This window comes from Adelges cooleyi, unplaced genomic scaffold (assembly GCF_023614345.1).
Source record: "Adelges cooleyi isolate 19-005CV unplaced genomic scaffold, UGA_ACOO_1.1 ACOO_flye_CR_arks_rails_tigmint_CR_PRNA_108, whole genome shotgun sequence".
Lineage (NCBI taxonomy): Eukaryota > Metazoa > Arthropoda > Insecta > Hemiptera > Adelgidae > Adelges > Adelges cooleyi.
Window position 1 is genome coordinate 1,320,811 of NW_026095761.1, and position 20,333 is coordinate 1,341,143.

Below are 20,333 nucleotides of genomic sequence, written 5' to 3' on the forward strand. Positions count from 1 at the left end.
CAATATTGCATAAATATTATCATTGATATTAGTCAGTTAATGTCAAGGATAGTGGTTTTATGTCGCAGGGCTTAAAGAGCACATAATTCGGGCTTGCCAAATCGAGATTAGAATATAAATATATCCAGTAGATTCCTGTTTAACATGTCTGAATCCGATTAGCCAATAGAGCTACATATTAATACCGATAATTAAAAAATGATAAACAATATAATATGTAACTTGAATCATACCTTACTCTAGCCCTCATCGGAGTAAAAAGTGCACAATGATAAATATTTTATTGTAGAAAACTTAACGGCACATTTTAATTAAAATACAAAAGTTCTTATGCTAAAACTTTATTTCGTTTGTATATTGTAATATTTTTTTTTAAATAGCCGTGAATATGTATTAAAAAAAACTATATAATATTCATATTTCAAGCAGGTAATCAGTAGGTTATTAAAATCTGTTATCTTCTTGCTATAAGAAGGCGAACCTTTTAACGTTACGGATTATTCAGTTCTGGATATTGTAAAGCTCAAAAGTGTAGATGATTTATGTACCATTAGACATTACATTGAATAATACACTTACCTCATTTTCAACAGCAGTTCAGAATACCACAGAACAGTTGATATAATTACATTTTTTTCTTTATTAATACTGTTTATGTACTCGTACGAGTATTTGCACCGCTCGAGAATTATCCTTATAGAAAATGCATACATTGTGTCGATTACTAAAGTGGGAAATCGTTTTTTGACCGAAATAAGACGTTCTGCATATTTCTTCTGAGGTTTCATTGAGTTCGGCGGGCGAGAAATACACTGATATTATTGATTTTCTTGCGAATATTACAAACTTTATGTGTAGTATGAGTATAAAAACTGAAAATATGGGAAACCGGTTTTTTTCTCTACCCCACGTGGTACCAAACCAGGCGAATATAGACGCGTTTTGTGTGCGTTTAAAGTTGAGACATTATACGCGACAACAATAATTATTTGCCATTCGAGACAGAGCCGCATAAAGAAGAGCCAAAGTCGATTTGGACGAGACGGTCGTAAACCGGATACACTGGTATTTTTCGTTAGCATTTTACACGCCGTCGCCTCTTAGAGATTGCACGTAAATCGCCACACACACACACACACAAACCGTTGATAATTTGGCATTTGCATGCACTCAGGTTGTAAACGCCGAGTGCCGATAATCGTAACTCATAGATATTCAAAGTGGATAGCCGACGAGGGTTGGTTATTGTGCACGCTTCGTTATCGTTAAGGCGAAGCTCTCGACGCCGCCGATGGGCCTTTTCCATTTTTCATTTATTTTTTTTTTTTATTTGGCATTTTCTACTTGTCCCTCGTGTTGGAGTCATACGCGGTCACACGTACACGGTTTTTTTGGCGGGGAGGGCGACACTGTAAGAAAACTGTGATCGTGCCCCTCCTCCATGTATACAGGAGCCCTGAGCGAGAAAAGCTCCTCGGACGTGTTGCTGGGCACCGGGGAGCCGGTAAGGGAAAAAAATGATCATTTTTGGATTTCGACAATATTTCAACAGGCCCCGGCGGCGGCGGCTGCTGTAGGGGGGGGGAAGGGGAAGAGACTTTGTTTTATTAGGCACTTGGCGAAACCCCCTTGTCTCATTTGCATCGGCAACCGCCTCCCGCCCACTGGAACAAAGCGGCACTAAACTTTTATGGCTCCTAAGACAACGCCGGCGGAGGGACCCCAAGTCGGGCGCTGGAGTATTAACGTTTGCACCTGTTTTTTGCGCACTAAGCGAGCACGTACGGCGACGACGTTGTTTTCCTTATTACTGTTATTATTTTTTCAGATGTATAAACTTTTTTTTTTTTACTCTTTAGCTCCGAACGTAACGTCGTTATAACCTTCGCCTAAGTTTTCGCCCGTTAACGGTCCTCGAAATACAACGTTCGACGTATACACGGTGTAACGCTAGTTCGCCTTTGGCTGTTTCAGATTTGAGACAAGACTTTCGGTTGCATCCCAAGGACGCGAACCCGGCGTCAGGCGACACGGTGGTTTTGGAGTGCGAACCGCCCAAAGGACACCCCGAACCTTCGGTGACTTGGCACAAAAACGGAGAGCCGATGCTGGTAGACGAAAAAAACAGGTAATTTTTTGTGCCATCGTAGTATTTAATACAGTTTTATCATTCCACCCGGTCATAATGTGCACTAACGTGTTTGAGGGGTGAGCCGATATGTCTTGTTCAGACATGTTTATACGCCATGTATAGTTAATATGTACAACACTGTACAATAATTAAAAAAAGGCTTTTAAAATACACATTTTCATTAGACAAAACATATTACTTAACTTCTACGCACCTGACAAAACCATATTATACAACTACATGGTTAGCACAAAAAAATATAATTAAAACTATCAAAAATAAGAATTTTACAAATTTGACAACACTATTGTTAACACATCGTGATGCTTTAAGTCGGAAACGATAAATTTAATTTCTAATAATATTACTTTATTTTAATTTAATAAGCTTTTCTACAAAGTACATTACAGGTCTATGAAATAATATGTTATGTGCAACAGTGCAAACAAGAAACAACTATTGAAATAAACAGTAGTCTTAGACTGTTTCCATACAATGATCATTATTATATTTGGTAATAGATTGAGCACTTCACTGGACTTTTTTACAAATCGTAATTATATGCCCCACCTTCTACAGAGTTCATTAAACTTTCTATTTAAATATTTCTTATTTACTTTAGTATTATGTAATTTATTATTTTAATCTTATGTTAAACATTTCTGTTGTAATTGAACAATACAACTATAAGAAGTAAAATACATTAACTTATTTTTTAGTTCACTAAACTTAACTATAAATTATTGCACACCAATAAAATTAGTTCTAGACACGACACTGTGGACAAAATTCAATTATGTTTATTATCAATAAAATAGCCGTTTCGTAAAAATGAAAATATATTTCTAACAAAATAATTTTTTTAATTGGATTCATCCTCTTATACCTAATTGTACGATATTTTGTAATGGATTCAAATAGAAACTACTTGTTTTCCACTCGAACTTAATAATGCAAATTATACATTTTGTAATTTATTCACCCCACTTGTTTCTTTGAAGTCAGACAAAGTTAAAAAAAATCAAAAGGACGAAAAAGTAATATTTTATTTTGCTTAAAAATTAAAATAATATTGTTTTGTAGATAATAATACTTGTTCCACTTCAAAAAATAAGTTTGACTTATCGCTGTGAGTGCAAAAATGTTCAGTCTCATTTTTTGACAAATACAAGATAGCATAGTACCTGTGACAATAATAAATTAATAATACACTATGTAAAATTCCATGATTATTATTTTTTGAAATAATCGGTTTCATTGAAGGTTTATATTATGGTTATTACATAATGATGGAAAACGTGACTTTCTTGCAAATATTTAAAAATCATTTTTCTCTTTCTTTCTCTGTCTCTCTCTCTCTCTCTCTCTAATATTTATATTTAGTAAATATCATGGGTGACGTTTCATGAAATGAACTCCATAAAAATATATGTTTTACCGCGTAAATGCAACTTAAATAGTTTAAAACAAAAATAGTTATCGAAAGTTATTAACAGCGATTGCGATCGCTATGTTTTATATTTTGTTTAATCGATTATTATTAGTAATACACCGAATAACCGTGTGCGTGCCACACGTTTGCAAGTTTTGACTTTTGCATTATCAAAAGAGCATTGTTATAAACATAGTAGTAAAAACCAATATTTTTTTGCAGGTGGATTATCGAAGACGGTGGCAATTTGGTTATACGAGACGTGAGTCCGGAAGACGACGGGTCTTATATATGCGTTGCCAGCAACGCTGCCGGAGTCCGGAAGTCCAAGCCAATCGTGTTAGCCGCCCAAAGTGAGTTACAAACGTTGTTTGGAATCGAATTTAAAACGCATGTGTGTAATATTCCAATGTCTTTTTTACGCTCAGTGCGCCCGTACGTGATTCAAGCCCCCAAAGACACCATCGCTATGGCTGGTTCCAGTGTTCAATTGCAATGCAAAATCGGCGGACAGCCGCAACCTGAAATTTTGTGGAAAAAAATATCCAACAGCGGCGTCACACAACACATACGCCCCAATCGTTACAGGTAATATCATGACCCCTTTTTTATCACGGCCCCGTCCACGGAAACAATTCCGCATAAAAACGATTTTCGTATTCACGCAAAAAAATAAAAATACATTTCTTATAAAAAAAAAGTTTTTCAGCCGATTCTGCAACCACGAACGAGCATTTTCGTGTCTCGTTGAAGTACCGAAAATATTTCGCCCCCTATCTCCTATCCCAATTTTTAACATAACCTGCAAAAAAAGACACATTGTGAAATAATAGTCAATCGGTTTTGAGTCCCTCCTGAAAAATATCAAAAATGTAGGTACGCGGTATTGTCACTAAGGTAACGATTTACCGGAACAGAATTTGTTACGTTTTTTACTTAATTGTATTTTTATTTTGCATAGCTAGCCTATATTATTGCTATTTTCGTATTTAATAATTGCAAATTATTATAATTTGTAAATTTATCTGTTATAATTGCTCTCTGACACGACAAAAAAAAAAATACGATAAAATGGGGAATATAACAATGTATTTTGCAAACTACTGTACCAAAATAATTACCATACCAAAGGTTCGGATTCTCTAAGAGCATTAGCATTTAGTAACGGATTTAACAAGGGAAATTTGACATTTTCCTCTTGGGCCTCTAGCCAAAGTTATCTCTCCCTTCCTCGGTTTGATGTTCATAAAAAAAGTACTTTGAAACTGAGTAAATAAAAAAACTGGATCAAAAGCAATTTAATAAAAATAAAAAACTGGATAAATACGTTACTCGATAACAGCTCTATAGAACTAAAATAAGTAAAACAATGTTGGTAAATATATACCCATATCCTCAGATGGTTTATAAAAAGTGACGAGGCTATAAGCAAGTTAATGAATCGTATTCATCGTAAAGTTCAGTTCAATAAAATATAATTTAATAAAACGAACACTAAACGAAATGCTACGTTAAAACAAAATATCATATTAATATAATTGTGATATTAGTATTATTATTATTTAAATTTAGTGAATTTTGAAAACAAGTATAGAAATCATATATGCCAACTCCCTTGTCACGGTTATTTTAACCTAAAGCCTGATAGTCTAACAAGAGGTGGCAATTATTTTGTCTTTGCTAATTCTTTTAATTCCGTCATGAATTCAAAAATATCTAACCGAGATATATAACAGCCGTCTCCAAACATTTTGTTTCCTAACACTTTAGATCGGGCTAAATCTACTTCAACCAACAGCATTTGCAACTCGTTCTGTTTCTTAGGTGCACTTAACTATTGACACTCTATAGTAGAGTTTTTATAGAAATATTAAAAACCCGTTTTGTCGGTTTCCAAGTTTGAGATGCGTTCGGCCATACAGTGAATAAATTGTCTTGTGTGCAAAAACAAAATAATAATAATAATAAGGATTTATGCGCCTCGTGTTTCGATTGTGCGGATATGTTCAATATGAACGTTTCCAAAACGTTAGGCGTGTGCAAGATGTTCAATGTATATGTATCATTATTGTACGATACCGATAAAAAATGATTGATGAATGATTTCGTCGGTCTTAGGAACGAGAAGCTTTCTGGAGACAAGGATGCGTTCGAGCACGTTTACATAACGCAAGACGGCAGTTTGAGATTAGACAACGTGAGTCCGGAAGATGAAGGCAAGTACGTGTGCCACGCTGAAAACCATCAGGGAAAAGTAAACGCTGCGTCGACGCTCACCGTGCACTGTAAGTAGATAAAACAAAATAACATATTATATATGGTCGTCACAGCGAGTTATGATTTTAATTGAAAGACTTCCGAAAAACGTACCGCCGTAATAATTATAAGCAGCTGCTACATTATTTGCTGTTGAAAGATATTAACGTGTTTGGGCTTGAAAAGGCGCATGATTTGCCTTCACTATTCGACTGCGATTAGGTTTATTCGTGTCCTCCGAATTACTGTTTACTGTATTTCATCAGTCCGCGACTGCAGTTCCGTTAAATTTCGCGCTTTTCGAATTATTGTTTTATTGTTTAACTCCCAAAATGACTGTAGACGTGACTGACGTTCTGTTTTATTTGTTCCCGGCGACTGTTTGACTTAAATTCGACGTTAAATGTTTTCGTGTCACCCGAACGGGTATTGTACGCGTTAACCGACTGTTTTCGTAGCGGGCGTTCGTAACTGGAATTTCGTATTTACCTTCAACTTCATAAATACAATTGACACATTTTCGCGTGCATACAAAATCATGCGTAGGAGTTATAACACGTTTAAACATAATCGTTTCCCGTTTAAAAGGCCACTACATCTCAAAGGGGTGCAATTATTTCGATATAGTTTTCAAACAAACGCTAATTAATCGAATACCCGGCAGACGGGCGGCAGTGGAGCTCGCTTTGAAATAAACCCCATAATTTGCGAGCGACCACCGGAACACAAAAAAATGTATTCCGTCAGATTGATGTAACGACGGTGTACGTATAAACACAAAAATCATACGTACTACTTAATATCGTTTTCTCAGCCGCCGAAAAGTGTTAAATCCCGATGGGTTGGTTTTCGCGTGGAAGAGACCACCACCACAGCGTAAGGAGACACGCAAGTTTTACGGTGAATTTTAAGTGCAAACTTTTAGCAGCCGCAGATTATTTTACCCGCACAATACACACAGTTCCTCGTGTCCTCTCCCCTCTTGTTCTATCAGTGTACCTACACATATACACCGTCGTTGGCGGCTTTAAGCTTTTAATTATTTTGTCTGGCTAAAACTTTCAGTGTTTTTTTTTTTCCATACTCCAACACACCTTAGAACCGACTCAACCGTTGTCGACAACACACACACACACACATAATATATATATATATACATAAAATAGGGCTCGGGGGTGCTTTTAAAACCACACCTCTCTCGTGTATCGAGGATGAAAACTCGTGCGCACAACGATATAAACAATTCGGTAACTTCCATTCTTAGGCACCCTCTGCCTACCATTGACTACCACCCAACCCAATGCGAATTCTCCCCATTATCTCTGCGGCTTTTGTTTTGCTCCGCTCTCGCGCGTCTCCCACGTTAATCAAATGGCTCGTCTTTATACACACACACACACATATAATATATATATATACTAATCTTGGTGGACGGCTATTGTTGCCAAATGTACAAGTGTATATTGGTGTGATGCCATTGCAGAAATCGTCTTGGACTTTTCTAAAGGGTTTCGCCGTGATATTAATAAAATGCATTTCGTCTCAAAGACAGACTGTGGTATAGTGTTGTTAACGCCGATTTAATCTGCTGGCGTCACAAATTAATTTTACGGTCTAGACGAGGCAAGACTGGGTGGGAAAAGTCTCAGTGATTTTGATTTGTTTTCCACTATATAGACTACTGCGCCGCCGTTATCGCCGTTTGTTCCGGAGGAAAATCCAACTTTAGTTTGTTCGGCGAGTGCGTATTCGCTTGCCATATTGCATTATCGAGAGAGAGAGAGAGACAGAGTGAGAGGAAATAAAACACGGTCAGAGAAGTCAATTTCCTTTTTCCGCACCAATATATTAAAAAAAAAAAAAAAAACTACGAATTCACAGAGAATCGATTTGATATATATATATAAATATATTCTTAAAATGTGATTTAACTAATATCCTATCGATCATAATGGAATGGAAAAGACAAAAGTGTCACCAAAGTTTGTATAACACTAACAACGTGTTATCGCGATTTATGTACATTGTAGTAATTTATACAATAAAATATTCATCGGTAAGTTTTTTATAATACACGCGTCAGAATTCACACCGTATATAATATAATCAATACCCGATAGCTCTGTAAAAGTAAAATAAAATCATTTAAAAGTAATTCGAAAAAGTTTTTAGACATAATAAAATAGACTCAAAGTTTATTTTCTCTCCTTTTCGCCTTTTAAGTCTAGATAACGCGAAAAAGCTTTTAACGTCCGTTCGTCCGTATAGATTTTTGTCAGCACGATAATAAGAATTTTAATAATGTTATATTTTCCACAAATGGCAATGAAATATTTCTGACGTCCCGCCGTATAGTTTTCGTAGTTATATAAAACTATAAATTGTAGTTTCTGGTTTTGAGCCGACGGTATAATTTAATAAAACTGTTGTACAACATCATGATTGTAATTACTCGTTTTGTATATCATAGCTGTTCCGTTTATCGCCCAGAGACCGGCGGATACGCACGTATCGGCAGGCAGTAATGCGATATTTGAATGCGGTATCAGAGGTAACCCCAAACCCACATTGTTTTGGTCTCTGCAAGATAACGATTCGGTGATATTCCCCAAGGAGAGCTGGAATGAATTCCACGCAGAAGCCACAAAGGACTTCGTGTCCACCCTCATTATTCATGTAAGTGACACTACTCGCATAGATACCTTGTTTATCCAACGATAGATGACTTTATTGTTTTTACAGAACGTGAGCAAAGAACAACATAATCAGATGGTAGTCATGTGCTCGGCCATCAACGAAGCGGGGTCGGACGAATGGAGAGCTACCCTGACGGTGACGGCAGCTTCGTACGAAGACACATTGCCGCCAATCATCGAGTATGGTCCTGCCAACCAGACCCTGCCGTACAACTCGATTGGAAATCTTGTATGCAAAGCAATTGGCAGTCCACAACCAGTGATTACATGGTACAAAGACGATTCACCTCTGTCCATAGAATCCAGTAGAATTAACATAACGGAAAGCGGAACCTTGCAAATTATAAGTGAGTCACCCTAACCGAGCGTTGCAAATACGCCGTTGCAGATTCATTTGTTCAACCCTGTTACAAACCCTGTAACATTTATGCATGACTAATATTTTTTTGTTTTTTTTTAGATTTACAAAAAAGCGACAACGGAATTTACACTTGTGTCGCGTCATCGGATAACGGCAAGGCTACGTGGAGTGCCGAATTGAAAATGGAATCCCCCAAGAATCCGAACGTAGGATTCTTTAGGTCTCCAGATCCATCGACATTTCCCGGAGCTCCGAGCACACCGGCTGTCGTCAACCATACGGATACCACGGTGACATTGTCATGGGGACGTAACGGCAAAGTTGGATCGTCTCCTTTGCTCGGCTACCAGGTCAGTACCTGCGCATACTTTTAAATTCCCCTACCGTATTGGGTTTAGACTTAATGATTTGAAATTACAGTCAAATGAAAACCCGCCTATGAAACGGTTGAGAAGAAAGAGGGCGACTTTTTTTCATGGCCGCTAACATATTTTTGTAATTCTAGGTGGAAATGTTTGCGTGTGGCGAAAATGTTGGTTGGATGACGTTAGCTCGCAGGCTTCACTCGACCCACTTCACACAAAATGTCTTGAAACCCGGCCAGTCATACTTGTTTTTGATTCGCGCTGAAAACTCACACGGCCTTTCGCCACCAAGCCATCTATCTAACCGCATAACGTTGCCAATGGAGTATCGACACAACGACCGTTTTACCCACGACATGTCCATAGCGAAGTCGACGTTGTTCGGTGGTCACATCGTAGACCTTATAGATATTAAAACGGTTAGCTCGACGTCAATCAAGTTGTTTTGGGAGGTATGTAGAAATGTATAATTATATTTACCATGTTATAATACGACGCATAAAGTCAAAAGTCTAAAAACGATTTTTATGGTTATTTCAGATCCTCAACGGGGAGTTTTTGGACGGATTTTATTTGTACTATCGCAGTAGAAATTCGACCGGCCGCGATTTAACGTCTATGAAAATTTTATCAAACACAACTGAACTCTCCGGCGCGTATGTTATAAGCTCATTACATCCGTCGGTTAACTACGTGTTCTTTTTGGTACCGTTCTATAAACATATCAAAGGGCGACCGTCGAATTCCAGATCCGCTAAGACACTAGAAGACCGTAAGTACCCCACTGGATAATGACCAAAAGCAGTTTTTCCGTAACAAACAATACCATCGATTGCAGATCCATCAAAACCACCTCATCACGTTGAGCCGACAACATACAACTCTAGCTCTGTGTACTTGAAATGGGATCCGCCGCCGGACAACTCGCACAATGGAGTGATTACCAGTTACCAAGTAATAATCCAAGGAGGCGTTAGCTGGGACGTACTGAGCAACGTAACGGTCAGTGCTGGCACTCCGACATTGCTACTAACCAATCTTACATCCGGAGTCAAGTACAAAGTAATGATAGCTGCAGCCACAAAAGTAGGTTTAGGTCCTTACACAGATCCCATTACGTTGCCGACGGACTCGACGGATCAGATAAGGTTAGTCCGCGTTAAACTTATATTATTGACTTATAAAGTTTTTATTTAATTATGGCGTTTTCCAATAGGAACCTCAACGCTGACATTAGTAATCACGAAGAGATGAAGGAGTTCGTAGCTGAACCGTGGTTCATCGTGTTGATGGCCGGTGTAATAACATTAATGTTGCTTTTGTTTGCCGCCGTACTTTTTGTCCGATACCGTCAGATGGATGCCAAAAAATCGCATTTAGGAGGTACGACCGTTTTTTTTTTTTATCAAAGTTAATTATTATACAACATGAACTAGTGTTTATGTAAAATATTTTACTTTATATTTAGATACGCTGAACCCGGCCAACAAGCTGTCGTATTCATCAGGTTTTAAAACAACATTAGACGTAGCTCACCGTGGACAAGTGTCTGCATTTTTACAATCCGAACACAGCGCGGCAAACAGTCAAAGATGTCTTTTTATCGATTCGAATTCATACCACAAGCACAATTGGTAATTTTTCTAAACACACGCTTAAATGTAATTGAATAAGACATTTTGGACGTTTCCATTTTGTTTCTTCCAGGACTCATCACGATATCGACAATAATGAAAAAGATTCTAGTCAAAAATTATTATCAGAAATCGCAGACTATGCGGAAGTCAACCCTAACACTATGAGTACTTTCTTGAAGGATCGTGATCTATCTTCACCAGCCCCTTATGCAACGACTACTTTAGTGTCAAATTCAAATTCGAGAAACGTTAGTATATTATATTACATTGTTTAGATATTTTGATATGTTTACAAGTATAATATTTATGTATTTTTCTATAAATATTTTAGCTTCAAATGAGAAGGAATTCTGACGATGCAGCTTATGCGTCCGCAAATATTTATCAGGCCCAAAACGTCTACTCGGAAAGCGGGTACAGTTGTTGCTCCAGCAACAACGATTGCCAAAGTTGCGCCGGTAAATATATTATACTACCATTGATAATATAATCAACAGTGTTCGACTAACTTTGATAGGGAACAAAATAATATTAACTTAACGCCAATACCATATCTATTTTATCAACATTTTAACTTCATAATAATTTACAAACGTTCTTTAGTTATTTCTGCTCGTTTAGGTTTTCGATGAAATTGGCGATTGAAATCATAGTGGTTGCTAATATAAAGCTTACTAAACAAGTCACGCGCGTATAGACATTTAAAAAAAACTTACCAAACGCTGCTGATTTTTTATTTTTTAACCGAGTCCATAATCTTGGTTTGAAATCAATCGATTTTAAAATGCTTCTTGTATCCGTTATAGTTAGAAACTTCAACAATTATTATTCTGTGGGTAGTGATGATTTCACTTTAGCTAAACGTTAGAAATGTCCATGTGCCGATTAATTGAGAGGTAAGCAAACTAATATTGCAGCCTCGGTGGATTTCGAGATTTCTCCAGAGATTTCCGGCGTCGGTATTTGCGTTTATTTGTACTCTTCCGATCCCACTATCCACTCACCGAGTACTGTTGCCGGCTAAACTGTGTTGACGCTCGATGTGACCGGGCTATGCAAACGCTACAGAGGTGTTTACGCGAAAGGTGTTCTCGGAATGGATCTACACCCACCTCATCAGCCTGACTGACATTAGAATACAACCTAACCGTGCGGTATTAATTTACAGACGATTGCGGTAGCGTGCACGGTGTTCCAGTGTCGGTGGTGCTGAGCGGTTGCGGCCGGAAAACGTTCAGCGAAGTGTCTCGCCACAAAACAGGCGGCGGTTCGCAGAGATTCAACAATTATCCACCGTATTCGTCCCGACAACGCGCCTTGGTAAGAACAATGAAACTTACGTCGAAAAGATGACACCCAAAAAAAAAAATAATCATTTTAATCAAATTGGTGGTCGTATTGGCTCTCTTCAGGTTCGCACCACGTGCTCGTCAAACGGTTACCACTACGTTGACCCGACCGTCGTGGCCGGCTACAACAGAGACTGCAACATGCCGCCAGACGTGGTCACTCTGAACAGCGTGCAACGGTCGCTCGACGAAGCAGCCGCTTCCAACAGGACTTCTTGAATGCAACCGATTCGCGTTTTGTTATGATATTAGCGATTATTATCATATTTGATAATAGACTGCAGTCGTGTCAAACCCCACTGTGATCGGTACAGTTGTGTGCGCAGCGCTAACTACAGCGCTGTATAATAACATAACGAGGCGAAAGTTATTAGCGAAAGAAAAAAGGTGCTGCACTGTAGTGGCGGCTCTTAACAAGCCATAACGACTGTGAGATAAAGATTAAAACCTAACCCCGTTGGGAACATATTTGTACTTGTCTCCGCCCCGAGTCAGCTTCTTTGTGCTCTCTCGCCAGTGAATCCCGATTTAGGGATTTTGGAATTGTAATCTCTCTTTCCCCTATCCAAAAAATGAACCGTAGTCACGCCACTGGTTCGACCATACCCAAAATTACGTAAACTCTTTAGACTCTTTAATGTACATGATGTTAATTTATACTCAATAGTATGTAATGTTATATTATGTTTAAGATAAGATAATATGTACACACGCGTTTAAACGGTATTGTTTAATATTTATTTTGTAAAGTAGTGCTAATGTAATTAATTTTTCTATTGTGTACATTTTTATTAAACCTTCCATTTGTTATAAAAAAAAAAAAAAAAACAATCGTTTTACTTTGCATAGTCCTTTCGTTTATCACCAATATGACCTTTTACAGAAAACAATATACTTACAACTATTATACTATAATTTACGGTTCAAACTTAAATAATTAACCGTTAACACGCATTTCAACAGCTATGTATTTAGACATTCAATAATAATCGAACACATTCAAAAAAAAATAATTAGCTGAATAAAACAAAAAAGATCAACAATACAGTTATTAATAGATACGAAACATAATCGTGTAAAGGTTTCAACGGACACAACTAAATGTGATAGGTATTGAATTTTATTCTTACAAACGTCTTGAATTTTACCTACCGTCTTAATTAATAAAAAATTGCATCGATTAAAAATAGTGTTATGATAAAAACCTAACACTGCGGCAACTGACCTTACTCGTAACCTTTTTGTTTTGATGCTGTTTGACTGATTAGTGGCGAGTCAATCCATTGGACTGTGATGTAGCGTGTTGAATCATATTATTATAGTGCAAACAAACACTAGTGATTTTGGTTGCCGAAATGCAATTAGATCACTGATTTTTGTAGTTATTATTTTTTTCGGGTTTTATTTTTTTGTGCCTAAAATATAAAAAATGAATCATTCGTCAAAAGATGATCGTCTGGATTCCCAGGTCGAAGATAGTCATGTGAACGACGCGCCCAACTTAACGGGGGATAAGATGAACGTATTCATTTTGACATTGCTGTTTATCCAACAATCCGTTAGCCAAGGATTTTTTCAATCCATGTCGACCATTTTACTAACCAAACAATACGTTTCCAAAAAGGACTGGGTAATATAGTATTAAGCATATTATTCACTAGATTCGAAAGTATACAATCACGTTGTTTGTTTACAAGGCAATTTTGGAATTTACTAGAAAACTAATAGTTTTCGAATTGTTTTTGTAAACTTAATTATTTTATGATAACTTTATTATTTTTATTCAAAATCTTTGGGAGAAAAAACAAATTACCTAGTCTATGCTGCACGGACTTAACATGAGATTTGAGTTATCTACAAATTCACATTAAACAGTTTCTACACTGATTTAATCACTTAAATATCATTGCTAGGTACCCCTAAAAGAGTAACTTCGGCGAATACACATGCAAACTTCTTGTTAAACTATTTTCCAAATAGACTAACTGGTTTCTGTAATGACATTTTATCGTTCTACATAATTATATAAATCTTTAAGTTTTACTTTTGGAACAAATTTCTGACCTGGCTCCGTAAATACAAGTATTATAATATTTTAATTAATATTGTATTTTTTAATGTTTAAAATGTATACAAACATCAAAATGCCCAATATTTTTTAAGTATATTACTCCATATATTTTTAAGTCACTATAATTCAGAGTTAAGCGTTTATTTAATATTATTTCTAAAAAAATTTTTCTCAAAAAAAAAAAAAAAATAGTTTTTACTACAGATTTATTATTCCTATCAAATTTTTTATATAATATAAATTGGCCTATTCAAGTCTAGAATTTCCCACTTTTAACTACAAAAATTTACATTTTCTATTTTTTTTTTTTAAACTGTAAACTTAAAAAATGTAATTTCTTTTTTTAGTCAGAATAAAATAGATTTCTATTTACTTACTGAGCAACGTGCTTTGGCGATTTACTGATAACAAATATATACATACGTCATAATCTGAAAACTCCCACTGAAAATTATAAATCGTTGGATAATGTATTACATCAAACAATAGTTGGTAATTTTAACAAACCGAAGTTCAAACTAGGAAACAGATAACGAATGTTATCAATTGTATTGTAATTTAATTAAAATTGAAATCACATTTTGGACCTATTGAGAATTGGTAGATCAAATTTCAGAACGAGCGAACATACCGTGTATTATTTCTATGCATAACAACAAATACTACAAATTTAATTGTCTCTTGGTATAGGCAATTTTCGTCAAAATGTTTATTTCAAATAAAAATATCAGTGTACTGTTTATAAGACTTTTGGTAGTCTATTAACAAGATTTTTCAACGTTTTTGTTCACTATTATTCTCAGTCAGTAATTAACTACCTTATTTTGTCTGTTAGTATGATCATCGAAGGTTAAAATGTTCATATAGATGACGTACATCAGAAATTTGTTTTTGCTACAGTGTTAGTACATTTTTATTGGAATAAAATCGGTTTTAAAACATGAAGAAAGCAAAAACATGACACGTATTACAAAATATTATTCCCTAAGTATTCCCTCTAAAATATTCCAAACTTCACATTACATATAGATAAAATAGGAAGTTCAAAATAAAAAAAGTTGAAAAAACTCAGTATACAACTAAAAATATTTTAAAAAAATACACAAGTTTACAAACTTGTATTGCAATAAAGCGTTAAAAATGCATAGAACATCAAGCATCTATTTAGTAATTATAGTATTTTCTTTGATTATAGGCTAAGTATGTCTTGATGTACTTTCCGTACAATCTAAACATTTTCTGGGCACCTTTAGTGGATTCAGTGTATGTTAAAAATATCGGTAGAAGGAAATCGTGGATCTTGCCTTCTCAGTACTTAATAGGTATACTTTTTTAAACATTATGTTGTTATAATTATTTTAAACCATTGATTTTATACATTTCTAGGAGCTTTGTTCTTTTATTTAGCAGCCAATATTTACGACTGGATTGAAATAAAACCGCCAAAAATAACCTATCTTTGTGTACTCTTCCTTTGCATTAACTTCCTATCATCAACGTTGGATGTATCAATTGACGGCTGGGCAACGACTATACTAAAAAAGTAAATTCCGTCAATTCGTGAAGTACCTACACACTACATTTAGTCTTTAGAAATATACTATTACATCACATTATCCTAAAGTTATATTTTTTGACAACCCAACCAGTAAATATCGTCCATAAAATAGGTTCTGACAACTGAACACAACTTGAAATATACATATGAGTACCTACAACACATATTTTATACTTTACAATTATCAACTGGAGTTCGAATGTAAAAAAAAAAAAAATCTAGCACGAGTGGTTAAGACGCTAAAAATAAATATAACGATCAACATTTTTAATATATTATACCTACTTATTTTATATTTATGTAATATGTTAAATACTTAAATCCATTTAACGTAATCGCCTATTCCATCGAGGCGGTGTCTCTCAATGGAGTGCATTTAAATTCTGGTAATTGGAGTAATTACCGTTGTAACATAACATCCCAGTATCTTTTATTAGTATTTGTTTGTAGGGAAAATGTAGGATTTTTGTCAACTTGTAAGACAACAGGCCGGGCAGTTGGAACTGTGTTGGGATATTTTTTACCGATCATGTTACATTCCGAGGAGTTTTGTAACACCTACTTGCGCAGCTCACCGGAAAAAGGAGGTGTTATGACATTAGAAGGTAATAGCTGCTGCAGTTACCAATCAATCAATCTTCAATGTTGTTAATTTCATATGAAATGTTTTATTATTATTTCGTCTTTTCTTTTCGTTCACTAGGTCCTCTGTTCCCTCGCTGTTGTATTTGCCATCGTTGTTCTCTATCTACTCTATTTCTCTACTTGTTTATCTATTAATAATTTAAAACAATTTGCATGTTCCTATTAATAGCATCAAGTACCAACCTACTTCTTCGTTCTATCAATACCTCTTCGAGTACATCCACTTTAATCTCTCCTACCAGTCTTATCCTTGATGGCCTTCATCTTGACATACGAGACACACATGTTAATGTTTGTCCCTTTTCATAATAAAATGATGTCAAGTAAAATGTCTAATTGTCCTCCGTACAATGGAAAACTATTTATTGTAAAACACATAACAATAATTTATACAAGCATGTGTGTTTCTTACAGGTTTTCTTTATTTTTATGGCAGTTTCTTTTTTTTGGCAAACAAACTTATAGCTTTTGTTATAAAAGAAGAACATTATGCATTTTCAAATTCTCACAGCACCAAACTAGGCGTTTGTCAAGCATATGCATTATTCGTTGGTGTCTTCAAATTAAGCGCTTTCTGGAAATTAGCCAGTGCGTTGCTGACGATAGAGGTAATATTGATTACAACAATTTTTAGACGTATTGCAAATTGAAAAACAAAATCAATCCAAAATGTATTCGGTACTAATTAAATATTAATTTACAACACTTTTAAACTTCCAAAAGTAAAATAGTTTTTTTACCAAGGTAATAAAGTAAAAGTAATTGTTTGTATTATTGTCGGCGTTTTATTAAGACGTGTATTGAGTATTATTTACATTTTTGTAATATTTAATGAGTAATATTTTAACTTATTTATGTCATATAGCTCGGTTTTGCCGCTGTTGCACATTTATCGAGTAAAAAGTTAGAGGAATATGGCTTAAGACCCATGGACGACTTCTTAAATACAGCTATGCTCTATGCAGTACAAATGATAATACCAATTGCTTTTTGTAAGTACACTTCAGGTACAGAACCATTGAGTGTGCTTATAAAAATGATACCTTATCGGTAAGATCAAAATAGTAATTATCCCAAACTTTCATCTAACATATTGTAGTATAATACTGCTGTACAATTATTGAGAATACCTATACGTGAAATAACATAGCACAACAATTGACTTGTTATTAAGTACAATTTACAAACTACACTGAACTGGATTAAAAAAATGTCTTTATTCTGTACTAGTTTATTTATTTATAATATGAGTTATGACGTAACAAACTTATTTGGCTTTTTAGGTTATTTTTTGGTCTTCTCATGACTACATTGATTTTTTATGCTCCAAATATAATAATACAGAACAAAAATAATCACAGAACATTGCCGTTAGATTATTTTTTGTTAATAGAAACGAATAAATTAATACTCGAGGTGAGTTATTTTATATAATTGGTTATAATAAAAAAGCCAGTACAGTGGAGTCGGGGCATAGTGGGGACGGAGAGGTCACAGGTCTACAGATTTTATTATAACTGAAAGTGATAAAATCACTTTTAAAATAAACGCTTCGATGCGAATCTGTGGATAGTATGTTCAATCCAGTTATAGTGGTTTAGAAGATATCGTGGGACCAGCAATAATGTACTTAAAATTTAATATTTAGTCTTGTGCAGGGTGGATACGATAAGGGTTGATCGTCTGTCTATAAAAATGTACTGTCATAGTTACCCATTTATCGTAATTAACAATATAATATGCCCCGACCCCACTGTACTTGCTTTTTTTATATTTATTAACTATGCGTTTAAAAAAAAAACGGAAATAGTTCATTTCATTAATAATCAACAAACACACTTGTGTTCGTATTCAAAAGACTGAAGACCCGAGATAAAAAAATTACCTTATAAAAATAAAAACCATACTCCAACATGGTAATAACCGACTTTTTAGTTGAATTCAGAGCTCATATAATAAGGCTAATTCCTAGTTTTGAATACTGCATTGTTCATTTTTTTTTAGGGGATGGCTTTTCTGTTTAAAATTCTGCTGCTATCGTTTTTTTTCCGAATAAGCGACCGTCGAATAGGGGCCACTTACATGACATTACTGTTTAAACTGACAATGTATGGTGGAGATTTTGCCAAGTCCATGTCACTAGGTATGAGTGACTGGCTTTCTTACAAAAGGTGTTCGACCGATACAAATAACGATTGCTCTACAATTGGGCTCGTAGAAGTAATACGTTTTTAAATAACACAACAACCTGACATTAGTAAAATGATATTACTTTTTTAAGGACTGTAATTCTATTCGAGGGAGCTGTTCAACAATCGTGGACGGTTACTATTGTACAGTGATCTTGAGTACGGTTCTTGGGACAATTTGGTACATCTACTATCGCAGGGTTCTAATAAATCTACAGTACAAAGACTTTAATCAATGGTGGCCAAAATCTAGTCGAAATGCTCCTCAAAATGGACACCAAATGCAAAGTATATTACCAAGTAAATCAATACATTCAAACACTTGTTAGTAATGATATTAATAATTCATTATGCAATGAATATGTAAGATTATCGATATACACGTAGGTCAATCCAGTTAGTATGATACTTAGTCAAATGTAGTCTGTAAGAAGTACGTACATTGTTTTACTTACCTAAATAAAAAATGTATTTAACATGTTAACGATTATGTGTGCCACAGAAAGTACACAGGCTCATTTCTCCACAGACCCTGTGACCCAATTTGGCTCACATGAATTTATAATAAATATAGCTAGTAATACCTAGGGTAAAGTTTTGAAAATTCACCCCTGGTCGTTAACGTGTTAATCATCAAATATGTATATATTTATTAAAAAAATAATATTTTTTTTACAAAACAATGTGACATCTTTTTAGAAATTATGTTTGTAATGTTCACAATTGAAAACACAATAATTGGCTTAGCTTCTGTATTATAAAACATGGACAGATTTCTATAGTAAAACATTTTATCATCACATTTTTTTTTAGTTATTGCTTTTTGGATTATTATTACCTTTTTCCTTTCATTTAGTTTTATATTGTTATACTCGATAGAGTAGTTTGTACAAATATATTATGCATTAAATAGTGTTATTATAACTGTATGTAAATTTAGCATGGGCGTCCTTAAGGGGAGGAATAATTCTATAATCAACAAAAAAATAATAATTTTTATTCAGAAAGATTTTTAATATTTTTATAAATATTTTATAAGATAATTTTGAACAGAAATTTATTGTTTTACAAATATTATAATCATATAATTGTCAAAATTATATTCTAAATGTTTAAAAAAGAAAGGTTAAAAAACTTGCTGATTATGAAAACATTTTATTTGTCTGCTGTCTGAAACTATTATTTTATTTGCTATTTTTTTTAGTAATTATTCATTTTATTATGTATTACAATTTTATATGCTTGACCATTGTCTAAATTATTACTATGATATGATATTAAGCTAAACAAAAAAAAACAACAAATGCGTGCCTTGTCGTAAAAGTTATATTTTATTTTATTATTAAGTTTCATTAAAATTAATAAAAATTATAATGTTGGTATTGTTTTTTTTTTATGTAATAGTTTTAGAAAACTAACAGCAACAAAATAGCCATTATGAGAATTCTACGAGAATTTCTTTTTTTTTCTTTGTGCTGTTAGAATTTTTAATAAATTATGTTTGGTTTTTTTTCTTATAAATGATTTAATTCTAAATATTGTAAAATTAACAAAAATGAGCCGCTTTTCAAATAAAATACAAACATTTTTAGAGAATTTTTTTCATACAAAAAAAGGCGTAGCATTGGTATAAAACTGAGAAA

The 20,333-nt window shown here is 34.5% G+C and overlaps 2 protein-coding genes across 4 annotated transcripts in view; both read left to right on the forward strand.

The window, feature by feature from the left end:
• LOC126843958 (protein sax-3-like) overlaps nucleotides 1-13,023 on the forward strand; it is a 66,994-nt gene extending 53,971 nt beyond the window's left edge. Inside the window, exons 3-18 of the mRNA XM_050581771.1 lie at nucleotides 1,975-2,128; nucleotides 3,786-3,916; nucleotides 3,992-4,151; nucleotides 5,682-5,848; nucleotides 8,290-8,495; nucleotides 8,562-8,862; nucleotides 8,976-9,226; nucleotides 9,382-9,693; nucleotides 9,782-10,013; nucleotides 10,080-10,389; nucleotides 10,458-10,624; nucleotides 10,710-10,875; nucleotides 10,949-11,126; nucleotides 11,210-11,336; nucleotides 12,047-12,198; nucleotides 12,291-13,023. Coding sequence (XP_050437728.1) covers nucleotides 1,975-2,128; nucleotides 3,786-3,916; nucleotides 3,992-4,151; nucleotides 5,682-5,848; nucleotides 8,290-8,495; nucleotides 8,562-8,862; nucleotides 8,976-9,226; nucleotides 9,382-9,693; nucleotides 9,782-10,013; nucleotides 10,080-10,389; nucleotides 10,458-10,624; nucleotides 10,710-10,875; nucleotides 10,949-11,126; nucleotides 11,210-11,336; nucleotides 12,047-12,198; nucleotides 12,291-12,446 — 3,170 coding nt within the window. The 3' untranslated portion in view covers nucleotides 12,447-13,023. The remainder of the gene's footprint in view (nucleotides 1-1,974; nucleotides 2,129-3,785; nucleotides 3,917-3,991; nucleotides 4,152-5,681; nucleotides 5,849-8,289; nucleotides 8,496-8,561; nucleotides 8,863-8,975; nucleotides 9,227-9,381; nucleotides 9,694-9,781; nucleotides 10,014-10,079; nucleotides 10,390-10,457; nucleotides 10,625-10,709; nucleotides 10,876-10,948; nucleotides 11,127-11,209; nucleotides 11,337-12,046; nucleotides 12,199-12,290) is intronic.
• Nucleotides 13,024-13,481: 458 nt separating this feature from the next.
• LOC126846473 (acetyl-coenzyme A transporter 1-like) lies at nucleotides 13,482-19,945 on the forward strand. Of its 3 annotated transcripts, none has more exons than XM_050585904.1 (9): nucleotides 13,482-13,857; nucleotides 15,494-15,620; nucleotides 15,685-16,242; nucleotides 16,307-16,461; nucleotides 16,916-17,109; nucleotides 17,367-17,551; nucleotides 17,785-17,917; nucleotides 18,506-18,721; nucleotides 18,783-19,945. In XM_050585904.1, the coding sequence occupies exons 4-9, from the start codon at nucleotides 16,386-16,388 to the stop codon at nucleotides 19,017-19,019; spliced, it is 1,041 nt and encodes a 346-aa protein (XP_050441861.1). In that variant the 5' UTR covers nucleotides 13,482-13,857; nucleotides 15,494-15,620; nucleotides 15,685-16,242; nucleotides 16,307-16,385; the 3' UTR covers nucleotides 19,020-19,945. The 3 variants fall into 3 exon arrangements, with proteins under 3 accessions (XP_050441861.1, XP_050441869.1, XP_050441853.1); XM_050585912.1 differs by having other exon boundaries at nucleotides 15,685-15,841; nucleotides 17,367-17,493; nucleotides 18,783-19,943; XM_050585896.1 differs by having other exon boundaries at nucleotides 15,685-15,841; nucleotides 18,783-19,940.
• Nucleotides 19,946-20,333: the final 388 nt, after the last annotated feature.